Raw genomic sequence first — 26,751 nt, forward strand, 5'->3', positions numbered from 1 at the left:
TCCCTGGCTAAGAGGCAATAAGGCCACAGTGCTCTGGTGCATGTTTCCTGCAGGATGTTCGTTCTGCCTAACCTTCCATTCTTTCATCTGCCCTGGATTCTGGGCCAGAATTATTATTGATTTATTTCACCTACTGGGCCCTTCTGCAATGCCTGGGACCAGCTGACAGCACAGAAAAGCACGCATCACTGCCTTTTCCTTCAGATTATGAGAGCTCAGTGAAAAAAAGAAAATAGTATTTTACAAACCTTCAGTCCCACTGGTGGGAATGCAGCATGCTGACGCGATGAGGCTCAGCAATGAAGTCTGCAGATCCTGGTACTGAAGGGCAGTAAAGCAGTGCGAGCTTTTTTTTGGGGTAACCTGGCCCAGGGCAGTTTGGTGATTGACATTTGTTCAGCCTGTTTCTGCTTTTTTTTTTTTTTCAAAGTTCACTTTTTCTGGCTGCCTGTTCTGTACAAGCTGAGCTGATGGTGCTAGGTAGGGAAGGTGGCCAGGTGAAGCAGAAGGGACGTGTAACAAAAATGCATTAAAACTCCTGCAGACAGACCAGCTTGGGGACATCTGACCCGGCTTTGGCTCAGTGTAACTCTGGAATGAAAGTGGGGCTTTAGATGGCAAATCATTGCAGGTACCTGAACAGATACTGAATAATCTACTACTGCTTTCTTGTGTGGTCAAACTTTGCCTCCCTAGCCTTCAGATTCTCATTTTGTAACCATGGCATGGTCATGACAGGGTGCAATTTCTCTCTTTACTTAGAGCAATGGGGGAGTTTCTGGTATTTAGCACAGGCTATTCCAGCCCTTTAGCAGTGTCAAGGGTTTTTTTTGGAGTTCTCTGTTACTGCTGTATTGTGTTCAGGAAGGTCTACACCCAGACAAAAGATAAAAGCCCATACATCCTTTATTTGAGCATTTCACAAATAAATTACAAGTTTCTTTGCAACCACATCATAAATCAAAACGTTTATTTACACCTCAGAAACAGCAAGCAATTCAGCAACTAGGGCCCAAAGAAACGTTTAATTGGAAAAGTAGCTCAATTAAGTATCTTTAAAATCAAATAAAATATTTTCCTCTTTGCTTGAATTTTTAAACAAGAAAGAAAACCATAAAGAAGTATCTTGGTGGTAAATTAAAGAGACAGAGTATGTTATGGGGCAAATATGATTTTACGGGAGGGTTCTGTCTGAAATGCAGTAACAGCACAGCCTGTTTGTACTGAATTCACCACCACAGTCCACCAGACACGCTCTTAGTGCACAGTCCCAGGCAGGGGGATGTGCGTGGACATGCACACAAGCTGTCTTTGGACTACATTCATTTTAGCCCCAAGTCACTGAATACAGTCATTTGCTGATGCAGAGGAGGAGTGTAGTGTTCAAAGGGTGAAGCTTTCCCAAAGAGCTGTCCCACTGAAAGCACAGTAATGCAGAATTCTGGCTATAAACCCCTTCCTTTCCACTACTGGTGACCTGCTGACACATAGACAGCTAAAAATGAATCAGTAAACAATGATGCATATCTTCAAATTATATAATTGTGTTATGAGGGGACAGCTAAAGGCAGCATAAATACAACATGAGAGTTGGGATAAGTCTGGGTTTTTGTGTGTGGGGTTTTTTGCACACATAACCCATGCTGTCCCTTAACTCATGTATTCATCCATAATTCATGGAATTAAACTGCTCATTCCAAGTCCCTATGTTGTATTAGTCTCCCTCCATCTGCATATATTTTATATATATATATATTTATATATGTATGTGTATATCTCTATATATCTACATATATACACACACATAGCAATTGTGCAACTAGTAACTTTCCACTGAGAATGTATGAGTGTATCCGTTTCATTTGGACAAATATAAATCACCTGTAACATATCTTGATGTGAGGTGAGAGAACAGTGTAGTCAATGTGTTATGTGTTTTACATAGCAAAATAGGCAGCTATATAATGATAATTCCTAATGTACTTTGTATGTTAATGCTAAAGATTATAGATCATAGAGTTAGTGAAATAAAATAATTGCTATTTTAGTTATTTATCTTTCTCTTGTTAGCACTGGACAGTGTATCTCTCAGACAACAGAGTTGCTAGAGATGCAATAAAGGGCAGATAGGATCAGAGATTTGCCTTAAACTTGATGTTCTCAAGGTGATGTGGCTTTAATATAATCTATCTTGTGAGGTGTTTTTCTTGTTTTTTTAAATGACATTATTAAATCTGTTCAGAAAGAAACTAAGCCTTCAGACAAGGTGATGTAAAATTGTGTACAAAATTCTGCTGTGTTTCAAGTGGCAGAATTTAAAAGCAATTGAGAAGAATATTGGCATCTTTCTTGGTATTTCAGATAGGACAAAAACTCAAACCAGGGCAAATTATGTAAAAGTTGTTAATAACACACATCTTCCTTTTTGTAGTGATGAAATATTAGCTGGGACCCTACAAACTGACTATGAGTCCATAATTTAACAAATGAGCTTTGTATTATAGTGATCCCTAAATGACTATGCAGGAGACCAGGCTAAATTATTTGACTACAGGCCACAGCCATTTCAAATAAAGGAGAAACCAAAGTGTGCTGGGTGCATTAGTGACACATTAAAGTGGTTGGTGAAGGAAAGTGAGGCAGCTGTGGGAGGTGTCTAAGCTGTAGGTTTCTCTGTATATCACAAAAGACAGACCTTTGCTAATGTATAAGCACTCAACTATCCTGTGACAAATATTGCTGCTTTACTGTTCACAGCAGGCCAGGAAAACCAATATGTGGGGAGGTTTAAATGAAAAACCTTAAACAATTCTAGTAATGGAGTTGCTCTTTGATTTACACCAGGGCCAGAAAGTGTATTAGCCAGTGTTCCACTCCTACCTAATTTTCTTGATACCCATTAGGAAATTCAGCTGTTTTCCCTTTGTTTTCATCTTCAGAACTACAGTTCCTCAACAAAATGTACATTAATAAATGCGTATAGGTGTGTGGTAAAAGCACACATGAGGTGTACAGATAGGGCTCAATTAGCAAGTACAACCACCAGTGAGACCTTTGTCTTGCTAATAAACTCCTCTCTGATTAACGGCTATACCTGATCTGTGTTTTAAGAGCAGATACTCTTTCCAAGTGAAATGGTTTTTGCAGAAGAAGGTCTGTGCATGTTATGAAATGAAAAAAGCAAGTTCACTGCCTTTCTGACTCAGGACAGTGCTGTATGTCTACAAATATAGACTGAAATATACGTTGTAGTGACCACAACAACTAAGTGCCATAACAACAGCAAACTTGCCTGAACAAATATGTTAAGCATAATTAACTATAAAAATATGACAACCAATTTATTAACTTTTCTACTTTTTTTGTGATATTGTGGGGAAAAAACTAATAAATTATTGTTTCTCCTTTATTTCAGGAAATAGACACCATTGTTTTGAGCCAGAGCCAACAATCTTATTCAGGTAAGAAAACTGAGATTCTAATATTGTGTATTGTATTGTCATTTGGATAATGCTACAGGAAGTGCCCCAATCTCGTGGTAAAAAGGTTTTTTTTTCTCAGGTACAGAGGGAGAAACAGTAACATGGCAGCTTCAGCTTCTCTTTGCATGCTTAGGTAGTCCAGTGATGAGCTCTGTCTGAAGTCTAGAGACACACGTAAAGACTGGGAGGCGCTAATCTAGGTGCAGAAACATTGATAACAACAGTGAATGAAGGTTTTGATGCATCTTGATTCAGAGTTTCAGCCATGATACTGACCTCTCTACACGTCAAAAGGTTGCAGTATTATCCAAGAAGATAGATCTCATCCTCAGGCACAAAGTGGTAGAGTCTTCCCATTGATAGCGTAGTTCCAGGCAGAAGAGATTTTTCTTTGTTCCTTATTTTGGATGCCCTTGGAACGATTCACCAAATGCTCTGAGAGCCTTGGTTTGAACCAGAAAAGGGTGGCTTTATCCACTACTTGATAGTTTACACCAACATCAATGGGTGTCTCTCCAGAATTGGGTTTTGCTGGATAGAGAGAGGAAGAAAACAAGTAGGAAAGGAGTATTTGTGGGAGAGGATATTAGAATTTCTTTTATTCAAGATAGAGGTTTTGTAGATCAAAGCATAGGGTGCAGTTTATCTTTGGGTGCATTTGGATGCATTCATTAAATATATATGTGTTGAAAATCCAGTAGTGTTATACATTTGTTCATTTTTTTTTTTTTCTTTTGAAACTTTGCCCCAAAAATGTATTTTTTAAAACACATGATTGTTGATAATAAAGCAGAAGCACATGGTTATATTACAAGGCAGGGGGCAGAGAAAGAGAACTAGAAGCATGTCTGTGTTAAGGTTTGAGATCAGGCACTCCCTCTGAAATGCCTTAACAGAAAGTCCCACTTTTGGTGATTGCAACACCCCCAGGAACAGGGGCTGTGGCAGGGTTCACTTGAGCAGGGCTGGGAGAGAAAACCAGGTTCCTGTCTGAAGGCAGTTTGTATCTTGTCAAGAAAACTACAAATGTTAGGAAAGTTGACAACACAAACTATTTTTTCCTCTGTTGCTGTTGTTAGTATTCCTTTTGATGTAAAAAAAAGACCTGTTTCATATTTGGTACAATACAGGAAGTAAGTCAGAGAAAAGCTATTGTACAGCAATTTTTAACCACCAACACACATTTAATATCTAGTGTAGCATTATGGAAAACTAAATGTATGTTTGGACTTTTTAACTCTTCCAAAAAGCTTTACTATTGAAACATATAAGTGGTGTGGAAGATATGCTCATAATCTCACTGTAATAAAGACAACATACAGTATGACTCGTAAGTACTGTAAAAATGCTAACTAAGGAATGCAGCTGCAAAGTTCTATTGCATAAGGAAGCTTTCTTGTTTAAACTTTAAATAAGCAAGTTTATTAAAATATTCTAAGACACCTTACCCTAGTTACTGGCAAGCTCTAATAAAAGCCACAGTCTGTCACTAGTATACGTTTTGTGTTAATTTTATAAAAATTTGGTGTGAGCTTTGATGGATCATTTACAATTTATTAACAAGATGATCATCTTGATACAATTAGAAGGATTTTTTTTTAACCTTACATGCTCACAGAATAAAAAAGGAGTCATATTCATATATAACGAACACCCTTTTTTTTTCCATCTCTGCAAACAAGTGTGGTAAGTTTACACATACAAAGAAATGCTCTTCTTACTCTTAACTGGAAACTGTGTGTACATGTGTATGTATGTATATATATATTCAAAACTATATATTTGTGTGTGTGTGAATATATTTATATAACAGGGCATCTGTTTTCCTCCTTGCGCTTATGTATGTAATGGCAGCTGCATAGAGGCTGAGAGAGACCACTGCTCTGAGAAATACTCTGCTTTTGCTGTTCTAATCAGCTTCTCATATGCAGACATCTACCTACTTAACCACGGCTGCAGAGCTGATCATAGACTTAAATCTTGTAAACTGCCCTGGCAAATAATTATTGGCAGGAACACAAAGACTTTTGCCCTTTTAGAATCAGGCCCAGCACTCCCAGTGCTGTAAATCCTGACGTCAATTCATTTGGGGCACAAAGAGAGCAGTTCAGACCAGAAACAAGCCCATGGACTTGTATTTTTTGTTTGCTGAACCTGAGGTACGAGAAGTGACGCTGCAGAGCCCCGAGCCTGCTTTATCTGTTGTAGCGGTACGATTGCAATCGCTCTCTCCTTCTGGCCACACTATAAACAGCAAACACAGTAGGTTTAGCCATGGTAGAATAGTTACCATTCATCTGTGCCTCTATTATTCTGCTTTGTCCCTTCCACACTCCAGATGAATATTTTATAAAAGCTAAACCTGTCCTATAACTCTTCTCTCTATATAAATATATATATATACATACACTCATACATATACAAATACTAACCCACAGACAAAATATTTTCTGAACAGTTGAATAGCAACAAGTCAACAGATAGAAAAAAATTGAGTCAATCTGTTTTCTACTCCCCCAAGGTCCAGTTTAGATGTCGTGGTCTTTTAATATTCAGAGAAAATTCGCATAAACCTTGCGTCTTGCAAGAGGAATCCATTAATAAACAGAAGTTAGGGTAGAGGCTGTCAAACACCAATGTACAGTTGGACAGATTAAGTAAGGTTGCAAATTAAACTGAATCTGGAGCAACTGAGGCCTGGTAGTGAAGAACAGTAACTGTAAACTGCGATCTTCAGATCTGATGTTTCCTTTTTTCTCATTGCCATGGCAACTCGGTAGGACAGCTTCAAATGTCAGGAGTTCTTACAGACCTAAATGACGGGAAATATATGTGATTATTACAACGCAGATCACAGTATCTTTTAACTATTTTTTTTTTTTTAAATCACTGATTGAGTGCATGCACATTTGTCAGTAATTAAATATAAATTGTCCAGGTTCAGAAGCAATTATTTGTGAAGACAGAAAGCTACAAGAGGAAACACCAAAATGCCACCTGGAACCTTCAGAGACCTTTGCAGTGTAATTCAGGAAGATGTAGTGTGGAGGTCTGAGTGTAAAGTTTGAGCCTGGACCTGATTCTCCCCATTTGACACCTTGATTATCTCTGTTAGTGCAAGAACGCAAGTAAAGTGCCAAGGAGTTACTCCCTTGAGTGCACACACACTTACAAGCAAGGAGCAAACAAACAATATCTGTTGAAAAATTACAAGACTGTGGTTCCTTATAGTTTATAAATATACCAGGAAATAAAAGAACTGGCATATTGTATTAATGTTGCTACAGAAATATAAAGCTTATGTGGATTACCTTTTAAAAAAATAAAATGAAAATGGCCTAACTTACTTAATATTACCCATTAATAATACAAAGGCAGTAAGGAAATTCAGAAAAAGAGACCAGAGTCAAATGTAACATTAGGTGTAGCTAATGGGCCACTTTCCTCCAGTTTAGAAAACTGCAAACATTCGGATTCACAGTAAAAACATATAAGAATAGTAAGAATAATATTAGCAGAACACATAGCTATGTTGGATCTGACTCCTCTCAAGTCCAACCGTTAACCTAACACTGATATGCTTCTTTATTTCACTTTGCTCATGCATGCAGCTTTTGCTTTGCCAATTAAACTGTCCTTATCTCATCCCACAAGTTTTCTCACTTATCCCTTTCTGGTTCTCTTCCCCATCCCACTACAGAAGTGAGTGGCTGCGTGGTGCTCGGCTGCCTACTGGGGTTACACCACACCACTGCATCGAAGGATTCATGCTCTCTGTCCTGGAAGGAGAAAACTGCTGTATCAAAACACAAAACGCAAGTTAAACATACACAGCAAAACTGATAAACACTCAGGAAATGTTTGTCTAGTATATACTGCATTTGTAACATAATAGTCATTATTAGATGCTTGTGACAAGTTTAATATAATTATTGATAAGGCTATTTTGCTTTATCATCTGTTCATTTCTTGTTATTATCTTGGCATTATTTGAATTGACCTCAACATTAAATTCTTCCAGATAGGCTGCTTAGCAAGGCAGGCACCTGGATAGCACACAACAGCCTCTCCTTTCTCCTGCAGCCTGACCTCAGCCTGTTAAGCAAAGGTAAGTAAAGCAAATTAAGCAAATGTAAGAATCCATAGAGGAACTGATGGCTGTGAGTCGCTGAGCTGAGAAGTATCACTGAGATTTCCAAATAAGATAAAATCTGGAATTGCTTGTCTTGTGGATCACTAGCATGCTGTTTAAAGAAGAGGTCTGACCACAAAATTAAGATCCAGACTTACGTGCAGGAAATCTGTGATCATGACCGCCAAGGTTTCAATATATTTGGATTAAGGATTCCAGCTAGGACTAAATTCTCATAAACAACTTGATCTCCTGAGGTAGTGAAAAGTAAGAAAGATTTCACAACTCTGATCTCAGAAACTATCTGAAAAACAGCATTTCCAGATTGCAATGAAGCTTAGTGTCATTAAAGGGCATTTGTTTAATCCTGACTCAAAGGAAATAACAGTAACTTTTGATTTGGCAAAGCTACCCAAATCCCTAGGAGGTCCCTGGAGGTCTCTTCCTGCTAAGGGCAGGCACTTGTATATGACCAAAGACCAGGAGCTGTAGCACTGAATTTCTGTACAATCCGTAGGCTGGAATTTCACCAGAGGAATCTGTCAGCACAAAATTTATAAATGTCACACAAATTCAAGCAGCTAATGACTGCTTCACCAAGAACTTGTAAATAAAGGGCAATAATTTAATGTGAAGACCTGAAGAAAAGCTTGTATATTTTACATCATATTGACAGATATAACAAATGCTATTACCTTAATATATACCTTGTCTTTGCTGAGTAAACTATGTATTAAAAATACTTCCGCTTTAATTATGAATATGCTTTTTCCTAGACTAGTTTTTCATCTGTTGAAAGCTGGCTTCTCTCTCTCACAATATAAGCATGCTTTTGGTTCTCCCTGTTACCCCACCTGACTCTTCAAACACCATCCTCTTCCTCCTCCTTCTCATCTGAAAGCTCTACAGTCCCTGCTTAGCCTCTTTCTACTGAAATTTCTTCCCAGCTTCATCCTTTCTGATCTATCAGCTGCCCTTGACCCATTTAATCACGTGCCTGGAAATCTGATGTTCCCTTGGCTCCCGTGACTATCACCTCCTGTCATTTTGCTGTGATTTCTCTAATCACTTTTCCAGCACATCCTTCTGTGTCTTGTTGCCTCCGTCTCAGGTTTCTGGGGAAACCATTGTTTCCCCCACTTTAATTTGTTCCCCTTCCTTGTGACACCATTCATACACCTTCAGCAATCACTTCAGTGCTGACAGTTCAGAGATCTTACTCTCTGTACCTGCTTTTCCATTTAGACTAAAATGACGACATTTACCTCTGATACCTTACCGATGTTTAGCTGACAACTCTGCACAGCTAAAACTGAGCTCTTAAAGCATTCCTTGTAGTTCTTCCTTTGCTCAGGACAAAACTATCATCCTGCCTCTTATTCAAACTCAAAACTGGAAACAAACTGGAGCAGGTTATTGTTATGGAATCTCCTATTTTAGGTCTGCATATTTAAGGTTATGTCTTAATGTAGAGGATTCTTTTTCACACATTGTCCCAAAGGTTTTTTTTTTCCTACCCCAGGCTCTCCTCAGCAGTTTTGCAACATCTTTTCATGGCCCTTGACAAATTCAAGCTACTGTGCTCATACCTGCCAGTCTTTTGCCATAATGGAGCATTTTCCTCATCTGCCACTTTGACAAAAACCTCTGTTACTGTTACTCCTTCATGGTCTCTTCAATACTGCACTTTTTTTCCTGGATTATCCTTATCCCTACATTAACTACTTTTCTTCTCATTCATAGCCCATGATGGTGGGTTTTGTTGACATGGTTTTGAAGAAACCTGTTTGGGCTTTTTCCCAGATGTAGTCATGCTGCCTTCTTAACATCTGCGTTTGCTGACACATCTACAAAAGGCTTAGCATTGGAGCCAAGACTACTATTAATTCAGCTCAGTCCTTTCACCAGCCTTAACTCAAGTTGTGGTAATATAATTATCTTCCAAACATTGTTTGGAAGTGTAGTATTTACCCCTGTGCTCATTAATGATGATTTGACCGTTCTGTAAAGGTGGATTGCTAAAGGAGTAGCTTTTGGCTTTTAAAAATCAGATTCAACATTCAAAATTATTGTCTGTAAAATTTTCATTATTTCTTCATTGTTTTCCGTATAGGAATCATAGTTTTCTAGTTTGCCTTCCCCCCCGCTTAAAGAAGGGCCAAATGATAGTTCCAGAAATGCACACACATTGCCAAATTACTAGGGTCTACTTCTTATTCGAATCCCATCTCCACAGGTAAAGACCACTGACTTCTGGTGTTTATCCACTGACTTCAATGGGGTTGTTTTGATGGCTTTTTTTCTTGTTTTGGACCCATTCTTCTCTATTTTATATCACGCATGATATAAAGTTTGCAGCTGGGAACAGCACATAAAAGATATTAGTGTTCAATGAATACTGTGAGCATAAAAATGTGCAAAAAATTTGTGCAGAGAGCACATTTGCTGATCCATGCTAACCATCTCTTTTAGGAACTTAATGCCCTGCTAAACCTGTGCCTGGCAGGTTTATATCTGTACACTAATAATCGTTATGCCTAGTAATGATTTTATTTTCTTTGTATTAGCTATTAAGAACAACACTGTCTCCATAGCTGGTCTCAGCACTCAACTATTACACACCATGTGTTGTTTTAAATGTAGTTTCTGTCTACCTACAAGTAATTTGCCACAAAGGTGTGTGTGCATCGTGGTTCTTACCAGGGTAGCTGGGGAATGCACAGGCAGCATAAAGCCAGCAGAGCTATATGAAGCTTCTTTCTCCAGAATGCACTCCCACTGAAGTCTCTAATATGATCCTCACCATTTTTATCTCACAGTTCTTCTCTTCTCTACCTCTTTGACACTCAAGAGATACATTCAGCCACATTCCTTTTAAGATAACAGCCAAATAGCAAGATAATAGTGAAACAGGCAGGGTTATTTTTATGTGCTTGCTGTCTGAATTATTACTATTATGGTTAATGGGTCTCAGATAAGAAAGCACAGCTCAGCATCATAAACAGATGGTGTCTGTTGGCATTAGTACATTGGCATTGGAAGATGGTGTTTGCTTTTGCTGGTCAAGAAAACTGGCAAACATTGTAAATGTTTATCTGGAATATGTACTAATAGTATGGACTGTAAGAATGCTATAGGAATATAGGTCTAAGTTTCAGACCGGGAAATTGATGGTGTAGAAACTTAAAAGGAGAAAACGCCCTTTCCATGCCCACTAAAGTCTGCTGATGTTCACTGTATTTCAGAAGGTCAAAAGAGTTGTTGATGGTAGTGGCAAACTCCAAAGGACAGATCTGAATTGTTATCTAGTTATTGTTATCATCTGTTATCTAGTTTATTCCTTATGCTGATCCACATGATCAAAGAAAATAGAGAAAAAAAATGCACATAACTCTATAAGACAAAGATTTCTTAATTTCTTAGGATTTCTTTCCCATCCTAGGAGAAAGGCAATTGATATCATGTAACCCTATTCACTATGGTTCAAGTTGCCAAGAGTTCATATTCCAGCAGAACCGTTCTAATCAGCTACTAAACAATCTTGTTTGCAAAACGGCTTCTGATCTCAGAAAATGCTTTGGCATTTGTCGGGCTCTGTCGCTTTCCCTGTTGCAGCCTTAGCTTTCTCTGAACATGTTTACATATTAGTGACTCAATTCCCTGTTTATTTTAAATAAACAGGTCTAAATTGAGTACTTCAAAGCCTTTGAAAGACGTGTTCCTTATGGGACTAAACTCACCCCCCCAACCCCATTACACAGACAAGGCTTCCTACATTGCAGTTAAAACCTCATAAAAATTAAAGACATTTAAGTTTCATGCTGACCCCCTGTACAGGAATGAACTTTACCCAAGACAAATTCATCCTCCAATTCCCATTTAACACAGAGAAGAAAGCTAACACAGCTGCAGTTTGGAGTTCAACTCATGCACACTCCATTTCTCTCACATTTCTTTCAATTACCCTCTCCTCAGAAATATTACATTAATCTTTGCATAATTAAAAGTCTACGTTACATCATGGACTTTATCAAAGCCTCGGTAATGTTAAAGAGCTAATGCAAAAATGGTAGAAGAGATCAGAGCCATGTTTCTGATTAGGCAGCTAATCAACATCCAGCTACTTCTTTCCTAAATTTACCATCTATAAAAGGACATTAATTAGATACACAGTTATTAGTTTAGCCTTCCTATAGAACTTAGAAAAATATAGCTGGTTTTCATTTACATCACTGGTTGATTCGCCATGGGTAGCTTTCAACACCAAAAGTGTTACAGTGTTTGCACCGTATCCCTGTAAATTATAAAGTTTTGCATTTTTGTGTAAAATAATAATTTCATAGCTATGCTCTTCTGTGACCTCACCAGTCGTCCAAAGCACCGTCTACGCTTTGCTGCAAGTGCCAAAATCTAGTGGTCACTGCTTTTTTACTACCTTGGTATTGTCTTCTCAAAAAAAGGAATCCTGAAAATTTGCAGCTTGAAGACATCATTTATGTGAGGGAATTATTTCAAAGTTCTTAATAATAGGAAAAACACAGTATACATTAGTGCTGTGTTTGTGAAATAATTGTGTGTCTCATAAATCTACTCAAAGCTCCAGCAGGCTTTCATATATCAATGTCTATATTTTAATTTCAGGAGCTAAATGTGCTATGCGATTGGCCAACATTGTCAAGACAGAGCAGAAACATGCCAATCCAAACTCATCAGCCTGCACAGGGGAATAAGTTGCTCAGGCTGAAGCCCTTTTCACATGGTACCCATTTGACACTAGCAGATGATATTTCCAAGAGCTGACTCAGTAGAACATCAACATAAGTAGTCCAGACACATTCGATCTGTAAGTGTGCACTAATCTCAGCTTGAAATACTAAAAGAATCATGCAAAAAATCTGTTATTAAGCAAGAATAAAAATGAGAGGAAAGTATTAAGGTTAGAAGCCATGGAAAAGGGAGAATCAAATTAGAAAATTGCCATGTTTGGCTACGTTGCTATCAATATGTTTCAAAATTTTCCAAGAACTCATAAGTACAACAGCTTACGTAAGTCCTAACTAATGACAGACACAAATGAATCGTATGGGTAAAGGTTTTAAGATGTAGTTTGAAATATTCCAGACATTGATGGCATTTTAAAGGACTTTCTAAGTATCAGCTGTCTAGCAGCGAAGAAAAACATCACCATCACCCCACCTTTAGGCACAACACATCTTAGTATGAAATATCACACCTGAAGCTGCATAGCAAGCTGTCCACGTGGAGAGCACATTCTGATGTGTTTGGATGTTACACTGGGGAAATAGCCAAGGACAGAGACAGTTAAAAGAAACAAAAATGCCATGGGGTATAGTGGCTATTAATAACAGAAAAAAAATATTTGAGCTGGTCATTTATTCAGTTCTAGTTTTTAGTCACAGTCCACTCCAGAACGGTTCAGATGATAGCTATCTGACATTATATATTTATGTGACTCTAAGAGGCTGTTCAGAAAAGAAATACAAAATATTATATATCAACAGTTACTGTTGAGAATTGTTGAGAAAATGAAAACATAAAATGTTCATTTGAATTCACAACACTGAATGGTCTACCTAACCAATCTCTTTAAATGTTCATTTCATGTCTACAGAATGACCATCAGGAACAATATTACAGCTCTTAGGGAGGGAGCTGTATTTGCTAGTAACATTTTTCTCTTTTGCATTTCAAACACACATCTTCTAAACTATCGCATTTTTTTCATGTCTATACTTCTGGAACATGTTTGGATGGTTTAGAATGTGCGTAAAATGCCATTTCCCACCTAATTGACTCAATAAAATGTAATGTCATTAAGTACATTTTAAATATGCTTATGTACAATTGAGGGTATTTCTATTTGTCATGTCTGTGTGACTGGGTATATAAACATCCTGTCTCAATTATGTACACGCGTATGGACTTCTGTGCCATTTCAAGCCCCATTAACTTTAGGTGGACTCTCAAAGCCAAATGCGCAACAAACTGCAGGACTGGCTACACCTGCAGGGAAATTAGAAGACTGGACACAAATCTGTGTTAAACATGAGATTCAATTCAAGACTGTCTCCATTTGAATGCAACCCCTTAGCCCCCAAACCATCCTTTCCCTACTAGAGTCGAATCAACCAAAATCTTTAAGGAGACAAATAATGGTATTTTTGTTATACACGCATTTGAGAAAGCACCTACATTCACTGGTAGTTTAGCAGTAATAATAATAATGTTAATATGGACAAAAACATCTATAACAAAGATAATAAGTATTACACTAATAGTGGATATTGCTGCTGTTATTATTGTTTTTAAGAAGTGAGGTTTATAAGAATGGAACTCACTAAATGTCAGTAATTTGCAATTACTTAGGTAACACCATTTAACTGCTGCTTTAAGTACCTGCACAGTATGTGCTCTAATACAAGAACACAACCTAAATTAGAGTAGTGGAAACACAAAACAAAACAAACCACCTTGGTAGTTTTTGAAATTCTAGCCAATATAGGGATATTTTACTTCTCAGAAATGGGAAAATTTATCTTGCAAAATTTTCTAGTCTTGCTAATTGAACTTTTTTTTTTTTCTTAACCAAATGCTACTGAAAAGTAGAAAATTGCTATAGAAGATTAAAGTATGGTAAAACAACCTAATTTGTTAAAAAAAAGTACTGTTTTTAACAAATTCACCTATTGGGAATGGTTCCTCTGAAGCTTCCTCTTTGTTTTTCCCAAGAAAAAAAGAAAAAGTTAATCCCTGTTCTAAAAGCCTAATGTAAAAACTAAATAGTAGTTGAGCCCTGAAAAATCTATACTACCTCATTGTCTAAAACTAAGTTGATCAACTCACAATGAAGGCTGAAAACTATGAATCTGAGGGTAACAAATCTGCACTTGTAATGGAAAGGGCAATGACCAAAAAGGTCTTTTCCATTTGAAACCTGCGATGATTTGTCTCAGTGTTATGCCAGACAAGACGACACTGCTTCAGCCTTCAGACATCTGACGTTCCTGTACAAATAACGTAGGATATACAAGAGACACAGATGCTTCTGCTGCTTTGAAAAATGAACTAGGTGAAAGACAACGCTGCAGTTTTAACTCTGGCTCTCTGTGTTCCGGTAAATTCAAATCCACTATTTCAATGTAATTTGAATTTTTGTAATGGTTTAATACCAAATACATAATTTTCCAGAAAAAAAAAAAAAACCACAAACTTTTTTTCTACTGACCCTGCAGCTACTTTCCTTACATCAGAAGAACATTACAGTGGGGGACAGCAGACATTGAAACAGGAAAAGTCAGTGGGAATTAATAGGAAGTTAAATTCAAGGGTATCTCTAAGGCTTCTTTGCAATCGTAGCACAGACATCTGTGCGAGTGTCTGTTTTTCAACACACCTGAGGCCTTTCACCCTCAGTTTAACTAACTAATTTCAATGTAGACACTTCCAGCTTATTAAATTCCTTCATAGCGTAATTTCCCCCCTGTCTCTCACTTTAATTTCTGTTCATAATAATGACATATTTCACTTAGTTAAGCTCAAGTAAGCTCTCAACTTTGTAGTTCACTGGCCAAGTTAACAAAAAAATTTTCCTATCAATGTTTGACAGTCAAGTAAGATAGCAATTTTTTTTTCAACATTGTTTAAATTCCAGTCTTTTCTTAACACAAAAATATAAGTAAAATATTATTGCTAGTGTGAGTGAACTACTAATGGAATTGCTCTAAATTCTGCTTTTTCAGGACATGAAAATTGTGCCTTTGGTTCTTACTTTAGTCCCTTGATTCAACACATTTGAAGCTAACTCAATCTTTTATGTTGGTAGAATATAAAGGAAATAAGAAATGCAATTATCATTCTATGATTATGCAATTAAGTGAAATAATTGTTGTTAAATCAAAAGTCCAGAATTTAAATACTCCTTTAAATAATAATAATAGAAATAATTTGTAATTGATATAAAGCCTACTTTTGCCAGCCAGGGCAGTTCTTTTCTGGTCTTCCATAGGGCCTGGGGCAGTTTTTGTTGCTGAGTTCATTAAACACAAATCTGTTTTTCTCTTGAGCTACGTTTTTAGCTTGTTTCATTTTCTCGGTCACCTGTATGTCATGAACTCCTAAAAGTCCTTTGACGTATGCCCTCAATTTGGCTTGTTCTGACCACATTCCTTATGGAAACCTACTCTCCTGTGTCATTGCCAGTGGACTAAAAGAACAGCTTTACTGACCTCCATATAGCTTGAGAAGACATTGCTGTTAAATGATTGTCAAACATATATTTACAATAATTTGTTGTGAAATTGATGATATTTATGCAAAATTTTCAAGGGCACCTATTCCCCCTTTTAGGTATTGATCAACCAATGCCCAAATGAAATATCAGCTACCGATTTGTAGCTTGCAATAAGGGGCACGTTTTTTTTCCCCCCTCTCTCTCTGTCCCTCATCCTTATGGAACATTGTAGATACTCACTAAAAATATTCAGGAGCCTTCCAGAGGGAACTTGTTCATAATTCTAGTGTGTTGTTGAGCACATCACTTTGGTTATGTTCGTTCTGAACAGAGATATTGCAGCTGTGTCAGTTGAAAAGATGAGATGACTGAGACAACACAGCAGTAAGAAAAACTATGGACAATCTCAGCCCCAGCACCAGACATGCTGCATAATGTGCTTTTTCTTTCTCCCACTTTCTATCCCCCTCAAGTAACTGATTCCTGTAGTCCTCCCTGCCTAGGAACCAGATCTACTTTTGATCTGTTATTTTTTCTAATCTGAACTACTAAAATTCTAAATTATATCTGAACGTTTTGATCCTGTTTTATCTTCAGTAGTAGCTAGAAAAAGCTGACAGAGGACAAATGCCACTACACTTGGTCTCACCTTAAACATGGTGTCTGCAATAATGACAGAGGAGACTTAATATTCTTTCCAATATTTGCTAGCATTAAATCTTTTAACTTTGGAAAGTCCTCCATCTGTCCACTATACATCTTTCCAGCCTGACTCAGCAATTGTCAATGCTAATAAGTTAGGCTAAGTATGAAAAGATGCTCATTTTTTCAATCAACTTTGTATTCACCATGTCCTAATCCCACCAAACACCTTACTGGTTTATTGTGGAAAACCAGCAATCCGCCCGTATACTTTGGCATCTTATATTTTCTATTTCTGGCTGACAAAAACTCCTAAATTTTTCTTGTTCCAAGTATATCTAGCTTTCCAAGGGCTTCTGGGCAACTGCAGTCTGTAGCCCATTATCCCTCAATGTACTGAACGCAGTAGGGCAGCTACAGAACAGGTAAAACTGCTGCTTTTTGCATGTGTTACAGTTTTAATCAGGGTCTTCAATTCTATGCTCAGATACTTCAGAAATCTACCACATATGACTTCTTCCATGATTTACAAAGGAGGCACATGTTCTAAGTATAGATAATAATTGCACCATTTAAATGATAATACCAAGATGTTTTGCACAGGAAGGAGATTCATGCAGGGCATTTTTACCACGAGCAACTCTTTCACATGGCTATCTGTCCTCACACCAGATGTCAAATACAAAAAGAAATACTTTGGCATGAATAGCAAAGTTCATCTGACTGAAGAATTTACTTCCTAGGAATAAGAGCCTCATAAAACATAAACAGTGGGAGCAAAGTGAGACACGTAAGGGCTTTTGCAAAAATTAAACCCGTAACTTGCCACTAGAAATGGGATATTTAATCTGTTCAATGAGCACTAAAGTTCTCTTTGTTTTTACGGCATCGTAATCTTTGATTAGCCTGATAAATATTTGGACTATGCAAAACATTGCAATGGAACTAATTCCAGTTATAACAAAAACCTATGTGTGAAAATGAACTGGGAATGCAATGATACCAGAAGATTTTAGAGAAGTACAAATACAGAATCACATTATTTTAGCTGGCGCCTGGCCTCATTTTGTTATGTCTCCATGTAGTCATTTATACCTAAGGAAAATTGTTATGAATGTTGTTATCCTTGCTGGTTTTGCATTAGCGTGATCAGGTGGCTGTACCACGCATGGAATTCTGGCCTCCCTCTGTGTGACTGGGTGAGCAAAAACCATACAAGGGAATAGGAGCAAATTTGGGCAAAAAAAGAGCGGTGCTGCATTGAGGATTAGATCTCTATGCCTGCCTGTGGAATCCACTCTCACAACAACTGTGTATAAAACAGCCTCTGCCAAAAGGGAGATCTTTCCTTCCCCTTCGACTCAGTATTTCCATTTGGTTTGGTTTGATTGCTCAAACAACAGACCAGAACATCACTCCGCTGGCAGATTATGTGTGTAATCTTACTCCACTCTTTTGTTCAAAATTACAACTCTCTCCATATACTCTTTACAGTACTCTGAATGAATGTAAGGTCACAGAATGGCTCTAGACACGTGTGTATTTTTTCACAGTGTACAGACTATTCAATGGTACCTATTCTTTTACAGTATGAGAGGGAATCCCTCTGTCATCGAGAGCACCATGTACCAGATACCTGTGATGTATATTCTGCCCACGGTTCAGCTGGAGAAGATCTGTAGTCAAGAGCAACTCAAGAAGAGTTTTCCAATATCTACAACTGCTTTTTCTAATTGAGTGTAAGGCAAATGATCAGACTTCTTTGAGGGGGCTATGAAAAAGCAACATAATTACTGCCAAAAGCAAAAAGCTTTTCCCTACCTTGTATTCTGAGCAGATGCAATAATGTAACTAAAGTTGAAGTACAATCATGTCAGACAAGAAAGTAATTCCAGTGGTGAAAGTCATGCCTAGTATAGCACCAGAAACATTTATGAAGTAATAACAAGAATATATCTGAATCAATGGGCTGCATATTTACATCACTGATGTGATAGTGTCACATACTGTCAAATATTTTTAACATATCACTTCTAACAGCTGAAGTCTGTGTTTGGTTCCAGCAGACTAAACCCAGAATAACTGAACCAAAGCCAATGGAGATACTTCAGATGCCACTGATTGGAACAAAGAACGTGAATTTGCACTTAGCATTTATATAGCCCTTTTCATCTTCAAAGAGCATCACAAACATTAGCTAGTTCTAATTCTCTCACAATGACCTTCATGCTAACCTTTTGAGATAAAAGTAGTATACTATAAGAAAAAATCTGACAAGATGTGTAATCAAGCATACCACAAGCCTCAGATGTGTAAACTATCCCTGCCGGCACCTCTGCCTCATGGTAGATTGTATTTCATCAAGAATATCAGGCCTTTCACCATGGCTCAAGTATTAATTCACCATACAGTGTATTTTACTAACATTAGATGATGGTAATAATTATCCTCAAATAACAGATTAACTACCACAGAATACAGGGACACATCTAGGTTGGATACTGGGATTCCATGGCTTTGAATTCCTAGTCTTCGGTCATTCGGGATTTTTTTTTTCACTCCTTCCAATTGAAATTAAGAATTTTGTAAGTCTTTTTAAGAAAGCTTTCTCAGAACCAGCAGAATCTTCCTTTATGTATCAGTTCTCTCTGCCCTTCAAACCAGACTTGGGTGTCTCTAAGCCCAGAATCTTGAAGAAATCCCTTATGTTCCATTTGCTTGTGCACTTTATCAAGAGGAATAGATTGAAGCAGACAGTACTCATTTTCATGGTGACCCAGAACAGTTATTGTTACAAGAACACCTTTAATCTCCTGTTTCTGTTTTTGAATGGAACTCAAGTGGGGAGAGATGAAAGAAAGCGTCTCACAAATCTGCTATTACAGCTGGTATTTCTTAGTTTATCATATGCTAGCTCTAATTCTCTTTGATTCTTCTTAAAATTATTGCTGCTATTTCTTAATTTGACAACCAGGCATTCACTGCTATTTTTTTAACTACGGATAAACCCTCTCCTTCCTCTTTCTTATAGCTACTTCCTCAGCAACAAAAGCCCACAAACTTACAGCATTATTATGTCAATGTATGAATTTAACTTCTCCCTTGGTACATTTTCTTCTGCAGCGTACAAATAAGAAGCTAAATAATACTTCATTACTTACAGTTTAGGAAAAGACTTACACAATAAACTGAAGAGTGAGAGGAGTATAAGGGTCATGCTGATATGAAGGGCATCAGTTGCACTGCAGTCCATTTTGGATTTCTTGCAGGAACACACTTGTAGTTTCAGTTCTGTGGTGTTAGTCAGAGGCGGTTTTCCCGAATCTGTCACTGAGATTGGGATGTTGTAATTGGCCTTTTTCAGGTTTTGAAGCAGGATGACCTGGGCATGTGTATCTGCAAAGGACAAGGTGAGAATTAGCCAAATAGTGGTTGTTTGGAAGGGAAGAGGAATCTGCAGACAATATCAGAAATGCCACAGTTACTCATGGAAATTAAGAAGAAAATGAGAACACTCTAAAGAAAAGATTAAGGAACTGATTAGGAGGTAAGAAGAGGCAGTTACAGAAATTATTTCATGGGCTGAAAGCTAATTGCAAATGTATTCCAAATCCCACCAAAAGAAAGTCTGCTCGTTTAAACACATTATTTGGTCTACAAATTATTGGCAGAACTTGCCTGTGGAAGCTAGTGTACTGACAAAATGCATGTCATCCCCAAAGCAGCACAGGAGGGAAGACTCTATCTATTTGACAAAGGAAAAAACCCTTATTGCAAGGACGTACAGGCAAAGCTGCTGAACTGCTTCACCAGTTTGTGAAGGCAAGGAAGGGGAGTAATGGCCCCTTGAGATCCACAGATCTGCTCCACCTGAGCAGCCATGGGTCATAACAGCTACTGGTACCCAAGTGCGTGTGGTAACTGTCAGGGGTTTGACAGGTTTGTGGTTTGGTGACTGGAGAACAGCAGAGAAAATGACTCTTCCACTTTGTCCTGCAGGCAGGTAGAGACATCACATTCATCCTTTTTGTTTTTTTTTCTAAGAAGAATATGAAATGAACTGCTAAAAGATTCAATAGTGACGGGGATAAATAATACATGCTAGAAAACAAATAGAAAAAATCTACATTAAAAAGAAATGCAGTACTTTGTGCCCATAATTTGCCATCCAAACCAATTGCAAAGTATGTGTTTTGATCCTCTTACCAATAGTGTGTGGTCTCGGTGCATTTGGGTATTTCATTTGTGAAGAGTTCAAATACTTAAAATCAGAGCGCTTTTCAAGTACATTGCTAAAGCCCATGCAAAATTTTCATGCTGTCCTATAGCAAAGTCTTGTGCATCTCATGTAAGGAAATTCCATGCCATGAAATATGGTAATCTTTACAAAACTATAATTCACTAGTAGCCTTTCTTTAATGCACAGCTAAAAGAGAAAAGTTTGGTCAACACAAAAAGAAGAAAATTCATATTTCAGAGAAAATGCAGACAATTAGTATGTCCCACCAGGCAGCTGGTCTGAACAAAACCAGCATGGTGTAAAGCAGCAGCAATGGGTCCATCCTGCAAGACTTTAATGCACACCTGCTCCTGAATTCACATAATGGGCAACCTTAAAGTGAGTATTCTGGGATGTAGGGGTGGGAGGACTAAACACATAAGAAAAAAAAGTAATAGACTTACTGTTAAGCTTGGTGATTCTCCACAATTTTTCTGGGCCAGATTGTTTACTCAGTTCAAATTTGAACGGATCTGTGTTGGGGTGAAGGTCTTTGTCTGATGCTCCTAGTACCACTACCCTGAGATCTTTTGCATCGTCACAAACTTTTGCCAGTGTTGGATAAAGCGATGGAACGTTGTCATTGACATCCTCTAAGGTGATGTGTAAAGTTCCTGTACCTGTGGCAGGAGGGTTACCTATGTGGGAAAAAAAAACCACAAACATGTTTATTAAATCATACTTCCATAAACACTTGCTCTTATTTGTACCTGAATGCTTGCAAAGGGAAATATTTTTTATAGTTCTAACCTCTGTTATATGAAAATTTTTGCTTTAAAAAACTGATTAGTCACTATTGTAAATCCATTGGCTGTATTTTCAGAATGCAGCTTGTCTGATTCTCTACAGTATGGATAATTATTCCAAGGAAACCTCTGGAAGAGGAATATTTTGAAGTTAAAACAAGATTAGGACATCTGGAAAATAATCTGTTCATAAACACATAGTGAGAGAAACATAGTACAAAACATCCCCTAGACAGACAGCACGGTCTTAAAAGAATCAAGAACAAGACAAGTAAGAGGAAAAACGACAGCAGAGAGAAATCCATTGGTATGGTGGGTGCCCCTGAACAGAACAGGGTCAGATCACCCCTAACAGCCCTTGGGACCACATTTAGTTATGTCAGCAGAAGTAAAGCCTGTCAACATGTAACTATGGAAAATGAGATCTTTTATTTACCCAGAGCCACCCTGTGTTAGCAGTGGAGTTTCAAGCTTTCTCAAATTATTTGCCAGCCTGCCTCAGCCCTGACCTGAAAGAATCGGCTTCGGAGGTGAAGATGGTGTTTATTCACCATGGTACCGCTACAGGGCTTTGCGCCGAGGCTGTGACCGACAAACCAGTGCTGGTGCTGGCGGTGTTTGTCACAGAGCTGGCTGCCTGCGGGGAGCAGGACTGAGCCCAGCACCTCATTTCACAGAGGTCAGAGAGGAGCTGACAAGTGGTAATAACTTTCAGTCCCTACAGATGTGTGCCATGGTTGAGCCAGTAACCTGCTGCTTTCTGTGTAAGGCTCAATATCTTATTACGGGTCCTTTTGCTGTCCCATTTTAGCCAATCTCAAAGTTTTCTAAATGCACATTAGAATCACAGAATCATTTCAGAGACCTTCAGGATCACAGAGTCCAACCATAACCTAACTCTAGCACTAACCCATGTCCCTAAGAACTTCGTCTAAATGCCTTTTAAACCCCTTCAGGGATGGTGACTCCACCACTGCCCTGGGCAGCCTGTTCCAATGCCCCACAGCCCTTTCCATGGAGAATTTTTTCCTTCACTGTATACCATACTCAATAATGTCTCATTTGAAATGCTGCACTTCTGGGTTGTTTGTGTTCCTCATTTTTTTCTGGTTTAGCACACAAGATCTATGATCTCTGCACTTCCCTCAGCCATAAACCCTTAGCAGGGAGAAAGGACTCAAGAGCTTGCACTTAACCTGTAAAGCCCTAGTGCAATGTGTCATGGTAGGTTTAAGTTTAGCACTGAAAGAGGCACACTTTAGCATAATTACTCTGCCTATAGCAGCACAATAAACTATGGAATTATTGCTGCACTGTGAGTGCATCCTAAGGGAGAAGTAAATACCCTGTGGTCTGGATCTGATAAACTACTAACTGTAGCACAATGTAATTAGTCCTTTCAATAACAAATGTTACTAATGGTGACACTTCATCTGTTTCATGCACATATAAATGCATAACAGAGGCAGAATTTTCATAGTTCTTTAGCTTCTCCCCCCCTTCATCTTGCACTTTGTCATCAGAAGGGTTAGGGTTGAGTTCTTTTTAATGAAAAAGAAATTATTTTTCACTTTTTATTGGACTAATTGAATTTGCAGAAAGACTCCAATACATTTTTTGTTCTTGATATATTATGAAGTCATACAGCAGAATGGATGAAAAGACATTCGAGTATTTGAAATATGATCATAAAAGCCAGCCTTTCATGCACTTAATTAAACTGCTGTCTTTAATTTTGAATGCATTATTTCCACACTGGACTGATAATGTCTTATGCACTGCCCTTCTTATCACTCTCTAAAGTCAGTAATATTAAAATCTGCCTTTTGAAATTAAGAAGCCAACAGCATTATGAATGTACTGTTATTTTGTCAAACGCAGATATGGCTGCATTTTCTCTGCCATGCTAATGTTTCACTGTCTTTGTGTGGCTTATGGGCCAGTCAACTATTATGCACAGATAGAGAGAAAGGAAATTGCTTCTGTCCATTTCAATGACTTATTCTCTGCTTGGTTTATTTATAATGATTTCAACAAAATCTTTTGGTGATCTATGAAGACCTCCAAAAGAAAAATAAGCAAATGTCAAGGTCATAAACTGAAGCTTGTTAACACTTATGTCATAAAAAATACAACGAAAAATAAATCAAGAAAGAACGGTCACAACATGTCCATTGGGAATATATGACTTTTATAAATTTGACAGTATTATGCCTTTGAAATAATCCCCAAATCCCATGATCTCCAGACAGCTTTGGTTTCAAAATGAAAGATTTCCATAGCATATTTTAATTTTGAAATAAAACTTCATTTGTATATTAAAACCTTGCAGATGAAAGCAGAGTTAATGTGCAAACCAAGACATAAGGGGCTCTGTCCGACAGCCCTTGGGAGCAGCTGTTCAAAGAGCTCAGCTCCCATTTTTGTCACTGAGCTGAACTGGCCATTCCTCTGGAGGCTGAACACTTTAAACACTTAGGTGCCCTTAGAGCCATTTGGGATAGAGAGAATTTCAAATTCCTGCTAAGGCTCACACAAGTGGTGTAGCTGTGAATATACTATGACAAACGTATGAATGAAACATTATTCACGTGTGTAAATATTACTTAACCAGAGACTGTAGGACGGCTAATTTCATACTGAAAGTGAAGCTTGGTATTTCATCTTGATTTTAACGATCTAGGCCAAGACTAAGAACCCTAACAAGCGATCTTCAATGACAGCAAAATGCAAGTAAGTAAGAGCTTTCAAGTTAGTTAATGTTTGTGGGACTGTGATTTTGATTAGCAACACTAAAAAAGTACAGATTCATCTTAGAACATTCTGCAATCAAAACTGTATGATACACTTCTTTGAATTGGATCAGGACGGGTAATGTCTTTGTATTTTGGCATTAAACTGCATACAAAGCCTCTAATAGCAGTCTTGAGTTAGGCAATAAGCTGCTGCTGTTGTAAAATGCAACAAGTAATTTTATTTTGTGAGTTAGAGAGTACCACACAATATCATGGGGTCTATTGTCTGGGAGCTAGAATCTGTAATGCAAAGGACTGTTTCTAGAATATATAGATGTTAAATTGGATTTTAGTATAATTGTCATAAAAGACCACATTGCTACCTTCATGTTAAAAAAATACTTTCAAAAGAAATACTATAGAAACAGATGATACTTAGTATACTTTGTATAGTTGTATTTTAAGGAAAATGCAGAATCATATTACAATTATTAGTGTAAAGTCTTAAATTATAAGCCCCCTGTAGAAACACATGGCCAAGAAATTTGAAAATTGGCATTCAGTTTAGGTCTAAAAAGGTCCCATAGGAACCATTATGGCATTTAAACATCTAAGTACTCAAATGAGACTGCCAATCAGGTAGCTATTTTCTTAAAAGGTACCAATTACACACAGTGATGGCCATGGACTAAGATGATATTTCTCTTAAGTATCAAGACTCACATAAAAAGGCATGTCTAAAAAGCAATCATAGGGTTGAATGGCTGATGATGCATTTAATCTGAGCATAACACTTTTATGGCCATGAAGAGCTATCTCATGTTCCACTTTCTATTTTTCCCACAGAAATATGACGCTGTTGTGTACAGATTTCTAATATGGCTGAACTCTTCTCCATGAAATTAAAGACAGTGTCTGGACTGCTTTGAAACTGAATTAAGATTGGATTCTGTCAATATTTATCGAATTTCCAAAGAAGAAAACCCAACCATTCTAGAGAATCCAGCTGCCACATGGGTCTCAGCCGCAGTATTGCTGGAAGCCAGAACAGATTTTAGGAAGAATGGAGCATGTACTGTCACTTTTCACATGCTCATTATAAATGGCAAGAAGACTTCTGTACTCATTTCTTCTTATTAAATTAAACTTCCAGCACTATCAAATTAATACATATTATCTATGCCCTTCTATGCCATGATGCAGAAATTACAAGGCTATTTAATTCCTAGAGCAAGCACTAGGATATCCATTGCCATATAGATTTCCTCTCAAGCTGACAGAGAGGAATTTCATTTATTTTAGATTTTACTAGAATATGTATGGTTTACCATTTAGCAGCAGTTTTTATTCCACTTGCACATTCACTTATGTAACACATAAAGCTCAATTCCAACTTTTTTTTCCTCCCTCTTGCACTCTTTTTGCTGGCTAACAAAGATACACAGATACAAAACGAGTGAGCAATTATAGTCAGAATGATTTTTCTTCATATTTGAGCAGGATAAAAAGCCTTTCAGAATGTGGGTTTGCTAATTTCTGGCATAATTACCTTTCCTCTGAACCATCATGAATAAAGCCTTATCTATTAAAATTTCTATAAACTCCATTTGAACCACAGACATATGAAGGTCAGTTTGGAACTGCAATGATGCCAACAGTTTCCTCTATCATACTCCCATGTAACTTTACTTTAAAATGTGCCCACGATCAATTTGGATAAGGACTTTTCACCAGTTTCTTTATTTCCAGCTTCATACTTGCCTGAAGGAGAATACAGCAAGAAAGAAGGAAAATAAAGAGTAAAAACAGCATTGTAGAAGTTCCCAAATTGTTTGGAGGGAGCTGTGCAGCCAGACTGCTGTACGTAGTACATGTTCTCTCTTGAATATTACCACACTTTAAATATGTACTGGGAGAAATAATTATTTGTGCTTTCTAATTATACTGTTATGAAAATCTAAACACCAATTTCTGTCTCCTCCCTCAAGTTTTTTTTTTTGGTTTTTTTCCCCTCCATATGCTATTTTCCTAATCAGAAGTTGTGTGCACACAAGGTGATTTGGCAGCAGGTCCCCTCCCTGCAGGCAGAAATCCCATCCAGACGTGTGTATTCCAGTACGTTTTGTGTTCAGGCTGAACTGTGGTGATGGTTCAACTAAAGTAAATGGAACCAGTGGAGGAGGAAGGTACCAAGATTTGGGTGTGCTGCTCAGAATCTGACATATTTGAAAACTTGGCTTGTAAATACCACACGGTGACATTTGGTATAAAAGAGGTCTCAAATTTCCCATGAGCTGAAATTTCCTGTGCATTTGCTGTATGTGTTGGCATATAGATATTTTTCTAAATTTATAAAATAGTCTTTAAAAGTTACAATCCTTCATTCATTCACTCAAATAATATATGCAGATCCTATTTTTGAGTAATTACATTTTAAAAGAGCACAGCTCTTTCAGCATATCAAATTGCTACTGACATATGCCA

General features: G+C 37.6%; 1 protein-coding gene across 2 annotated transcripts in view; it reads right to left on the reverse strand.

Annotated features, from left to right (window-relative positions):
* Window positions 1-888: 888 nt before the first annotated feature.
* The window catches only part of CDH13 (cadherin 13), a 459,967-nt gene continuing 434,104 nt past the window's right edge, over window positions 889-26,751 (reverse strand). The window contains exons 12-14 of one of the 2 annotated variants that reach the window (XM_065848060.2): window positions 21,191-21,424; window positions 19,688-19,903; window positions 889-6,294 (exon numbers count right to left, since the gene is read on the reverse strand). In XM_065848060.2, the coding sequence (XP_065704132.1) occupies window positions 6,287-6,294; window positions 19,688-19,903; window positions 21,191-21,424 (458 nt within the window). In that variant the 3' untranslated portion in view covers window positions 889-6,286. Of the gene's footprint in view, window positions 6,295-19,649; window positions 19,904-21,190; window positions 21,425-26,751 lie in introns of those variants that run through there. The other variant, XM_065848059.2, reaches the window with a different exon arrangement.

This window comes from Patagioenas fasciata, chromosome 13 (genome assembly GCF_037038585.1).
Source record: "Patagioenas fasciata isolate bPatFas1 chromosome 13, bPatFas1.hap1, whole genome shotgun sequence".
Lineage (NCBI taxonomy): Eukaryota > Metazoa > Chordata > Aves > Columbiformes > Columbidae > Patagioenas > Patagioenas fasciata.